Raw genomic sequence first — 11385 nt, 5'->3', positions numbered from 1 at the left:
GTGTCAAAATAAAAAATTCTTATTTGATTAATCTGTGCAGTATCTTCCATTTGAAGAGTTATACTTCCGTATAAAGAGAATATTCTGTAATTTCTTGAGATATGAAGTAACTCCCAGGGGCACATAAGCCTGAGAGCAAGTGGTAGGTGCTCCTTGTAAATTTTGATAACACCAGAACTAAACAAAAGTTAATACATTAATGGATAGGAGATAGAAGTATAACTAGGAAGGTGATGTTGTATTTGAGCACCTAAAATATTTAGACTGGGAAAACTGAGTTCCTTGTGTTCTTGAAGGAAAAGTTAGTGCCAAAAAGGAGTTTTTGGGGAAAAAAAAAAAAAAGGAGTCTCTGAAGGAGGAAGGACTCAGAAAGAAGATGAACATATCAGATGGCAGAAGGATCCTGGATATGGGCAAGATCCAGGGGCTCTCTGATGGGATCTGTATGGAAATGAATGTCATGAGATGTGCAGAGACCTTGCCATGTAGCGCCTCACTGGTAGTTGGGAACAGCTTGTACAGCATACAACACAATTTTCTGCACCACCTTCACAATCTAGCAGTGATGTTGCTACTGAGAAGGGAAGCTGACCAAGGCATTGGAATCCTAGGGCTACCGACATACCTGTAACTCCAAGTGTGAACTCTCTGTCTCTGAACAGCACCAAAGTCACAAAGTTACAGAAGTGCCACAGTAGCCTTTTAGCCAGTGCAGTGCTACCCGTCTTGCAGTTTACGTGTGGGAGCTATCTGAAAAGGTATGAATTTTGCCCACTTCACTCAGACCAAAAATCCAGGGTGCTGCTCAAGAGACATACAGTTCCCACTGAGAGTTACAGGAAAGCCTGCAGAAAGCTCAGATCTGTTTCCCACTGTCTTTCTGCTGCTGATGTTGAAGCTCTGTGTCTTGCCATGCTCTTGCTGTTCCTCTTAGCAGTTATACCCAGGATACACACTGGTCCCATCCACAAGACTGGAGCAGACACTTACCTACTCCTGTTGCTGACATTACAGGCCTCAGGTTCCTACATCTCTGGTCTGACTCCATTTTATGTCAGTAAATACACTCATAGAATCATAGAATTGTAGGGTTGGAAGGGACGTTTAGAGATCATCTAGTCCAACACCCCTGCAGAAGTTCTGACCTGTAGCCAACACTCAGTTAACTCTGGGCACTCAATCCAGGGAGCTATGGCCACTCCAGCTACTGATACCAAGACCCCACTTACTCCTCTTCATGGCTTCAGAGCCTCAGCAGCCCTCATCTGAAGGCTTTTACAAAAACAACGGTGCCGTCCTGCACGGCTGTTACTCGCTGCTGGCACAGAATTCAACTGGCAATGCCCGACTAAATTGTCATTGGCCAGCATCTCACTACAGGGGCAGTGCCACCCTACTCCCTGTGATTGGCTGCTGGCACAGAATTAACGTGGTGTACGCCTGACTCTGAATTTTCATTGGCCAGCAGCCTGCTACCAGGGTGGTGCCGCCCTTTGTGACTGTGATTGGCTGCTGGTGCTGAATTCACCTGCCAATGGCTGACTCTGAATTCTCATTGGCCAGCAGCCAACCACCAGGGCGATGCAGTGCTGTTCGAAAGTGAGTAGCTGCTGATGCCAGTGGGAGTGGCTACTGTGACTGGCTGGCCTTTGCTTTGGCCTTCGTGGGGTGACTCGGGTGACCAGCCAGCCTTCGGCTTTGGACTTCAGGGAGTGCCAGCAATGCCTGGCTGGCCGTCAGCTTTGGCCTTCAGAAATGGCTTGGGTGACCAGCCTGCCGTTGGCTTTTGCCTTCAAGGTGTGGCTTCCGTGAACAGCCAGCATTCGGCTTTGGCCTTTGGAAGTGACTCAAGTGACTGGCCTGCCTCCAGCTTTGACCTTCAGGTGGTGGCTTGGGTGACCTGCTTGCATTCGGCTTTGGCCTTCGAGAGGTGGCTCAGATGACCAACCAGCTTTAGCCTTCTGAATTCTCAATTAACCAGCAGCCTACTACCAGGGCGGTGCTGTCCCAAGTGACTGTGATAGGCTGCTGACACGGAATTAATCTATCAGTTCCTGACTCTTGTGGTGGTTCGGGTGACCAATTGGCCTTCGGCTTTGGCCTTCACTTGGTGGCTCGAGTGACAGATGGGCCTTTGGCTTTGGCCTTTGGAGACGGCTTCGGTGCCCGACAAGGCTCCAACTTTGGCTTTGGGCTTGGGAGGGTGTCTTGGGTGACTGGCTGGTCTTCAGCTTTGGTCTTCAGGTCATTGCTCGGGTGATGGGCCAGCTTTCAGCTTTGGCTTTTGTGGGATGGCTTAGGTGACTGGCCTGCCTTCGGCTTTGGCCTCCGGGTGAGGCTTCTGTAAAAAGCCATCCTTCAGCTTCAGCCTTCAGAGGTTGGCTCCCGTGACTGGCTGGCCTTCAGTTTTGGCCTTTGGGGAGTGGCTCAGGTGACTGGCCAGCCTTCATCTTTGGGCTTCGGGAGTGGCTTGGCTAACTGGCCAGCCTTCCACTTTAGCCTTCAGGGCGTGACTTGGGTGACCTGCCAGCCTTCAGCTTTGATCTTTGGGGGGTGTTATAGATGACTGGCCAGCCTTTGCCTTTATCCTTCAAGGGATGGCTTGGATGAACGGCCAGCCTTCGGTTTTGGTCTTCAGATGTGTCTTGGCCGTCAGCTTTGGCATTCAGAGGGTTGCTTAGGTTACCTGCCAGGCTTCTGCTTTGGCCTTCTGGGTGTGGCTCCCATGACCATAGGGCCTTCAGCCTTCTGAGTGTGGCTCCCATGACCATAGGGCCTTCAGCTTTGCCCTTCAGGGGGTAGTACTGGCCACCCTTTGGCTTTGATCCAAGGGACGTGGCTCCCATGACTGACTGGCCTTCATCTTTAGACTTCAAGGGGTGGCTTGGGTGACCGACTGACCTTCAACTAAGACCTTCGAGGTATGGCTACTTTTAGCAGCTGGACTTCGGCTTTGGCTATCAAGGTGTCAGTCGGGTGACCATCTGGCCTTCAGCTTTGGCCTTCAGCTTTGGCCTTCGGGAGGTGGCTCAGGTGACCAGCTGGCTATCAGCTTTGGCCTTCGGGGGGTTACTGTGGTGACTGGCTAGCCTTCAGCTTTAACATTCTGGGAGTGGCTTGAGTGACCAGCCGGCATTCGGCTTTGGCCTTTGGGGGTGGCATGGACGACTGCCCAGCTATCTACCTTGGCCTTCAGGTGTTGGCTCAGGTGATCAGCTGGTCTTCAGATTTGGCCTTAGGGGGATGGCTTCAGTGGCCAGCTTTGGTCTTCAGGGAGTGTTTACAGACTGACTGGCCTTTGGCTTTGGCCTTTTGGGGGGGATTCCTGTGACCGGCTGGCCTTCAGCTTTGGCCTTTAGGGGATGGCTTGGGTGAGAGGCCGGCCTTCGGCTTTGGCCTTCAGGGCGTGGCTCCCGTGAATGGCTGGCCTTTGCTTAGGCCCTTGGGGAGTGGTCCCAGACTGGCTGGCCTTTGGCTTTGGACTTTAGGAATCGCTCGCGTGACTGTCCATCCTTCAGCTTTGGCCTTTGGGTAGTGGCTCAGTAGACTGGCTGGCCTTTGACTTTGGCATTCTGGAGGCGTTGCTTCCAAGACTGGACAAGTTTCAGCTTTGACCTTCTGTGGCTGGCTCCTGTGTCCGGAAGGCTTTTGATTTCGGCCTTTAGGGGTTGGCTCAAGTGACTGGTCAGCCTTCGGCTTTAACTTTCGGGGAGTGGTTCGGGTTAACGGAGGCCTTCGGTTTTGTCTTTCAGGGCAAGACTCGGATGGCCGGCCAGCCTTTGGCTTTGGCCTTCAGGTGTGGCTCTGGTGACGTCACCCTTCGGCTTCTGCCTTTGGGGGTGGCTCGGGTGACTGGCCTCCGTTCGGCTTTTGCCTTTAGGGTGAGGCTTAAATATAAGAAAAAACTATTTTACTGTGAGGGTGACAGAGCAGTGGCACAGGCTGCCCAGAGGGGTTGTGGAGTCTCCTTCCTTGGAGGTCTTCAAGACCCGCCTGGACATGTTCCTATGCGACCTGATCTAGGTGAACCTGCTTCTGCAGGGGGGTTGGACTAGATGATCTCTAAAGGTCCCTTTCCAACCCCTACCATTCTATGATTCTATTACTGTTCAGCTTTCAGATTTGGCCTTTGGGAGGTATCTTTGGTGACCCGACTACTTTCATCTTTGGCCCTAGGGAATTGGCTTGGGTGACTGGCCAACCTTTGGATTTTGCATTCGGGCGGTGCCTTCTGTGACTGGCCAGTCTTCAGCTTTGGCCTTGAGATGGTAGCTCCCTCAAAGGCCAAAGCTGGAGGCCTCCAAGTCACCTGAGCCACTTCCCTAATGCCAAAGCCGAAGGCTGGCCCGTCACTCAAGCCACCTCCCAAAGCCAAAGCCAAACATCGGCCGGTCACACGGGCCACCCTACGAAGACCAAACCAAAGGCTGTCCGGTCACCCGAGCCACCCTCCGAAGGACAAAGCCGAAGGCCAGCTGGTCACCTGAGCCACCCTCTGAAGAACAAAGCTGAAGTTGGGCTGTTCATCCAAGCCATGCCTCGAAGGCCAAAGCCAATGGCTAGCTGGTCAACTGAACCACCCCTTGAAGGCCACAGCCAAAGGCCAACCAGTCACAGGAGCCACTCCCTGAAGGCCAGAGCCGAAGGCTGGCTGGTCAAGCCACCTTCCAAAGGCCTAGGCAGAATGCCGGCTGGTCATCCCTGCCACCCCCCAAGGCCAAAGTCGAAGGTTGGTTGGTGAGCCAAGCTACCCCCTGAAGGCCAAAGATGACAAAGAAGGCCAAAGGCCACCCGAGCCAAGCCCTAAAGGTCAAAGCCAATGGCCAGCCGGCCACACAGCCACCAACCAATGGTGAAGTCAAATTCTGGCCGATCACCCGAGCCACCCCCTGAAGGCCAAGGCTGAAGGCTGAAAGGTCATGGGAACCAACACTGAAAGCTGTGTCTGAGGGTCAGTCCATCACCTGAGCCAGCCCCTCGAAAGCCAAAGCTAAAGGCTGGCAGGTCACTAGACACAGGTATTCTTTCAGACAGCATAATGCTACCTTTCTAACAGCTTCCCAGTGGGAGCTGTGTCCTACTGTGTGCATTTCTCTGCTTGGATCTTAATTGATAATACTACCTGCTGCTCAGTGACATACCATACACGCTGAGTTACAGGAAAGTCGCAGGACCAGGTTTCCTGCGGTATTAGAGAGAGGTCTCAGGGTAGGCTATCAGCAAGCATAGTGCTACCTTCCTAGCAGGCTTCATGTGAAAGCTATCTCAAAGCACATGCATTTTGCCTGTACTGCTCTTCTGAAAATACAGGGCACCGCTAAGAGACATACGATTCACCCTGAGAGTTAGAAGAAAGCCCGTAGCCACAGCTTTTGTACTCGGTTAGAGTGGTATCCAGGTATTCTCTCAGACAGCACAATGCTACCTTTCTAACAGCACTTCTGTAGGAGCTATGTCCTACTGTGTGAATTTCTCTGCTTGGATCTTACTGATCCCTTTTTAAGGTGTTAAAAATCCACCCCTTGTCCCTTCACCAGAGGTAGAGCCAAAGAAAAACTCATCAGTCAGCAGCACAGTTCATGTTTTGCCCATTACTGCTCCCAATTAGTATCCTTATCTCAAATTAAATCTCCAGTGCTCCAAGCCCCACAGACTTGTATGCCATGTTGGGGGCCAAAAATGTCATCGTTTGGCCCAGCTAGCACAGAAGCACCACGACAGTCTCTCACTCAGTGCCCCCATTCATCCCCACCCTCGATAGAAAGGCAGAGGCCGCAGCAAAATTGGAGTGAAGAGATAAGCCAAGTTTGTGGTGGATGGAGACAAGGGCAGGGAGGGCTCACTGACAATTATGGTTCCGGGCAAAACAGACCCCAGTACTCAGAGAGGGAAGTAGGAAAGTTTATTCTACTACCTACGAGAAACAGAATAAAAGCAAAAAGGGAGTAGGATGATGAGAAAATTACAACCAGCACTTTAAGATCTCCCTCCCCCATCCCTCCTTTCTTTCTGGGCCCAGCTCACTGCTCCCGATATCTCTACCTCCTCCCCCACCAACAGCTCAGGGGGACAGGGAATGGGGAATGTGGTCAGTCTCTCACAGATGGGCTCTGCTGCTTCTCTCTGCTCAGATGAGGACAACCCCTTGCATTCTTCCCCTGCTCCGATATGGGGTCCCTTCCCTTAACAAACTCCTCTGGTGTGGATTCTTTGCAGTTTGTGCAGATAGAGGGTCCCTTCCTCAGGACTTGGCCTCTTCTGGGCATACGTTTATTGAGCTGCTTTGTCGTGGGTTCCTCCCCGCATTTACAGCTTCTGTGAATATTGGGTCCCTTCCACGGGATACAGCCTCCTCCAACCATAGTGATACAGGGTCCCCTTCCATGGGACATGGCCTCCTCCGGCCATAGTTTTAATGAAGAGAATCATTACCCCTGGCTCGGGGTTTGTAATGAAGTGATTGGGTCCCTTCCATGGGACACGGCCTCTTCCAGCCATAGTCACTGCCCCTGGCATGGGGTCCTTAATTAAGTGAATCACTGCCCCTGGCTCAAGATTTCTAGCAAAATGAGTCTCTGCCCCTCATACGGGGTCATTATCAAAATAAATCCCTGCTGCTGATGCAGGGACTTCACAAAATGCAAACAAATCACTGCTTCACCAGTCCTCTCCATAGAATGCAGAGGAGTCTCTGCTCTAGCACACCTCCTCTCTTTCACCACTGACCTTGGAGTCCACATGGTTGTTTGTTTCTCTCACTGTTCCTACTCCTTGCACCACCACCAGCCAGAGAAGAAGAAGAGATAGAAGAAGAAACAGGAAGCAGCCTCTTCTTCCGGCCTCTTTTAAGAAGTGATTGTGGAGGAGTCTAATTGGCTCAGCCCCAGAAGTGGGTCTGGCTCAGAGCTTGGGAGAGCTTTGAGTAACTTCTTAGAGGAGCCATCTTTACAGCCCCTTCCCCCTTACCAGAAATGGCTGTCACGTGAAACCATGATAGCAACTCTTCTGTGCTACTGAGCGTGTTACCTAGCTCTATCTTGGTAGCCCAAGCTTGTCCATTCTGTTAGCAAGTCGCTAGGTAGCCTATCACCCAGTACTGCTACCTTCTCACAGGTAGTACCTGTGAGCCAGCAGACTACTACCCTGCTAGCTGACTCCCCATAGCAGCTATCTTTAACTGTATGCATTTTGACTGCTCGGCTCCTCTTGAAACTGCAGTGTGCTGTTCAGAGACACACACTTCACCCTGTGAGGTAGAGTAAACCCCACAGACCCAGCTTTCCCAGACTATTTAACAGGTCACAAGGTAAACTATAAGCCAACAGAGTGCTACCTTCTATCAGCAACCCTCTGGGAGCTTTCTCCAATCGTATGCATTTTTACTGCTCCGATCCTCTTGAAACTACAGTGTGTTACTCGGAGTCATACGATTTACTCTGTGTTACATGAAAGCCCACAGACACAGCTTTCCTACACTGTTATTCAAGTCTCAGGATAGCCTGTCAGCCAGCACAGTGCTACTTTCCTAGCACCTTTCCTATGGCAGCTATCTTCAACCACATGCATTCTGCTTGCTCCTCTTGTAAATAAAGGGTGCCGTTCACATACGGTTCACTTTGAGATTTCACACATAGCACTATGCTGGCTAGACACTGTGGTACCCAGCATTAGCTAAGTAGCCCCAGCTTGTCCATTCTGTTAGCAAGTCACAAGGTCTACCTGTGGGCTTTGCTGTAACTCCCAGGGGCAGTGGCATTTCTCTGAGCACTACTGGCTGATAGGCTACCTTGCAACCTACTAACAGAATGGACAAGCTGGGGCTACCAAGCTAGAGCTAGGTACCACAGTAAGTAGCACAGAAGAGTTGCTTACCCAGCGTAGCACTGTGCTGGCTGACAGGCTACCCTGGGACTCGAATAACAGTGTAAAAAAGCTAGGGCTGTGAGGTTTACTTTAATTCAGAAGGTGAACCGTTTGTGTCTGAGCAGCACACTGTAGTTTCAAGAGGAGCCAAGAAGGCAAAATGCATATGGTTGGAGAAAGCACCCACAGGGAAGCTGCTAGGAAGATGGCAGTGTGATAGTGTACCTTGCAACCTGTTAAACAGACTGGGAAAGCTACATCAGTGGGGTTTGTTGTTCTGGGACTGTGGGCTTCCCTGTAACTCTCAGTGTGAACCCTATGTCTCTGAGCAGCTCCCTGAATTTTTCTGTCTGAGCCAAGCAGGCAAAATGCATACGGTTTGAGATAGCTCCCATGGGGAAGCTACTAGGAATGTAGCTCTGTGCTGGTTGACAGACAACCCTAGGGCCTCACTGTCAGAGTATGAAAGCTGGGGCGGTGGACTTTCCTGTTCCTCTCACTGTGAAACGTATTCTCTGAATACTATCCTGGTTTTTTTCAGTCTGAGACAAGTAGGCAAAATGCAATCAGTTGGACATAGCTCCCACAGGGAAGCTGCTAGGAAGTTAGCCCTGTGCTGGCTGATAGGCTATTCTGGGACCTCTGTAAGAGTAGGAAAGGTGGGGCTGCAGATATTTCTGTAACTTTCAGGGTGAACTGTAGGTCTCTGAACAGCATCCTGAGTTACAGGAAAGCCCGTAGCCTCAGCTTTCCTACTCTATTAGGCTCAGAGCAGGAGGCAGGACCATCATACTTTGCACCCCTACTGATGTTCCAGGATCTTCTACATCCCATAAACCCTTCCTGACTGCTGTTTAGCATCTTTGACTGGATTTTAGGTATAACAATTTATTAAGTATAGCTTTTTTTGCGATATTCCATGTCCTCATGTTATTTCTTATCAGAGATTAAGAAAAAATCCAATATTGACACAAGAAGAAAATATGAAATTTTGATAGGCAACTGGCTCTAGGTGTCCCATGGTTGAGCTGGGAATTTGGACCAGTTGACATCCACGGGTCCTTTCCACCTCAGTCATTCTGTGATTCTGTATGAAAAAGTTGCTGACTGTTGCTTATGACAGAGGATGATGAGTCATGAAGGTACAAAGACTGTGAGGAAGGCTGTTTCTATGTCATGAAGGATTGCGACCAGGGAATCGGCAATAATGTAAAGTATACTTTAAGTAAAGTTTACTTCATAATCTAAAGTATACTCTAAGAAAAACTACATTAAATGTGAGGACATCATGTAATTTATATAAGGAGTAGTCTTCCAAGGACTGCTAGGAGAACTTGCCTTCCCAGGTGTTGTCCCTGAAACAGATTGTAGGAATAACCCTGTTCAAGTTGCAGGACAGTTCTCTTGTGTCTAATTTTAGTAATTTTTAATTTTCACTCTCTTCTTCCTATTCTCTCTCTTGTCGTCATCCCTTATTCCTTCTATGGTCTCACTGCTGACCCCTTCCAAATGCAGTGAAGAGCGATACTGCCTGAAAGAGGCGTGGGAAACCTTACCTTCTGTTAATTTACTGAGCTGTCCTGGTGCCAAGGCAGTAGAGAGATATTAAAGCAAGAAAGCGGCTGCTGTGTCCAAGCACAGATTGAACAGGAGGGGGCAGGGAGTCTCTGGTTACACTCTCCCTCTCTGTCTTTCTCTCACCAGTAACCTTTCTTCTTGGGGTGCTCTGTGGGATTTTAGCTGAAGCCTTACATCTGTTTCAGTTCATGATTTTGCTGGGCAAGACAGGAAGACATTGCCCTGAACAGCCCCTGCTCCACAGGACGTTGTCTCTGGGGATATGACTGGGGATCCCTCTCCAACAAAAGCGTTTCGATACCAAGAAACTCTGGTGAGTACAATACCTGCAGGAGGACAGAATGTTTCCTAAACAATAGCTGTTCCCTTCTCTCCTTAAGGAGCAAAACACTTTTCTTGCCTACAAATATGCTTCTCTGTTTGCATTAGGAAGAATCTGTGAGAGTTCTGTCTGAGCATATGCCCCAGTAGTGTCTTTCTCCAAGAGAAAATGAGACCACATTTTCCTTTTCTCGGTAAGAAAAAGGGAAATGTTACTAATCTCCATGGGTGAAAAATATACATGAGATAAGCAATTCATTCACTAGACAAGTTCCAAAATGCTGGAGGGACTCAGGGCTGAGTCTATAGGGAAGCTGAGCCTGTAGAGCTGTATAGAAATGCAGCTGCTGATGTGACTGGGTTTCCTTTTTCCAGATGGCTACAGATAAGGCACTGAAACTTTTCCCTACCCTTCATTTCAGCTCCCAGAGGATGTAGGTAGGATTCTATCATGCTGGGTGCTGTAAGAGCATGAAGCATGTTGCTCTATGATACCTTTTGAGTATATCCTTGTATTGCCTTGCACCACTTTGTAGTGTAGGTATTTGGATGCAGGCTGTTGCCTCGCTTTCTCATGAATATTCTTTAAGAGATTACTGACAACTTAGAGATCTAAGAAATATTGCACCTCGTGAGTCTTCACACTTCTCTGGACAAGCTGAGGTAGCAGTTTTAAATGTACCTAAAAAGCCACTTCCTTTGGTCACTTGAAGTGAAAACTGCCATCATACACTCTAGGTTGTCTAAGGAATAGTATGAATGGATTCTCGGTCTGTGCAGGTGAATGGTGGCCTATTTGTACCTGAGCATGCAAAGATTTGGTAGTACTGTTTGGAGTAAAAGAAAACCATGTCGGTACTGAGGAAAATGTGAAACTCATCTTTTTTGAGCTACTGCAAAGAAAGATGGAAAAGTTTTTTATAGAAGCTAGAACACCAGGTTTACTAAGGGGAATATGTGATTGCCTTTGGGAATATATATCTGAGGAAAACATCAGGAGAGTAGCTTTCAGTCAAACATTTTCTGCTGCTGAGCCCTGTTCTGGTGTATGATGTAGTGCCTTACAGAAAAATGAAGAGTTATATAATCTTTAGTGTGACCATATAACCTTTATGACTGAAGGCTTGATTTCAAATCCAGGCTTATATAATGAATGTGGTTTTTTTAGTGCTCCACATAGGCACATCACAAATATGTGCCTTCGGCTCAACAGTGTTTTACTAAGAATGCCATTTATCACTTTTCAAGTATTAACATTGTTGAAGGAGCAGTAATTACAATGGAAACTCTTGATTATGAAATATTTAAACTCTGTTGGCACAGCTTTCTGTAGTCTAATACAAAAAAGCAGTATCCTCAGTGTCATGATCGAGTAGCAGCAATAAGCAGTAAGAGTAGGCCTATACAAACACTATACAAACATGTAAGGTTTCTGAAGGGAGGACAAGAGTTGTTTTCTGAGATAAAAAATTTAAACTGAGTTGGTTTCTGAGGTAATGAACTGTAAGCAAATACTATAAATCTGAACAAAAGCAGTAGTAAAGAAGTGAGCAAGAGAAAGCAAAAGATGCAGAAATAGGGTATGCTACTTGAGGGATATGGTTATATTTCCTCTGTAACTGT

The 11385-nt window shown here is 48.5% G+C and overlaps 1 protein-coding gene across 1 annotated transcript in view; it reads left to right on the top strand.

The window, feature by feature from the left end:
* Nucleotides 1-3160: 3160 nt before the first annotated feature.
* The window catches only part of CLCN1 (chloride voltage-gated channel 1), a 60003-nt gene continuing 51778 nt past the window's right edge, over nucleotides 3161-11385 (top strand). Inside the window, exons 1-3 of the mRNA XM_062009352.1 lie at nucleotides 3161-3208; nucleotides 3753-3881; nucleotides 4177-4268. Coding sequence (XP_061865336.1) covers nucleotides 3161-3208; nucleotides 3753-3881; nucleotides 4177-4268 — 269 coding nt within the window. The remainder of the gene's footprint in view (nucleotides 3209-3752; nucleotides 3882-4176; nucleotides 4269-11385) is intronic.

This window comes from Colius striatus, chromosome 1, assembly GCF_028858725.1.
Source record: "Colius striatus isolate bColStr4 chromosome 1, bColStr4.1.hap1, whole genome shotgun sequence".
NCBI lineage: Eukaryota > Metazoa > Chordata > Aves > Coliiformes > Coliidae > Colius > Colius striatus.
The sequence above is the reverse complement of the archived record's forward strand: the minus strand, read 5'-3'. Positions and strand labels throughout refer to the sequence as shown.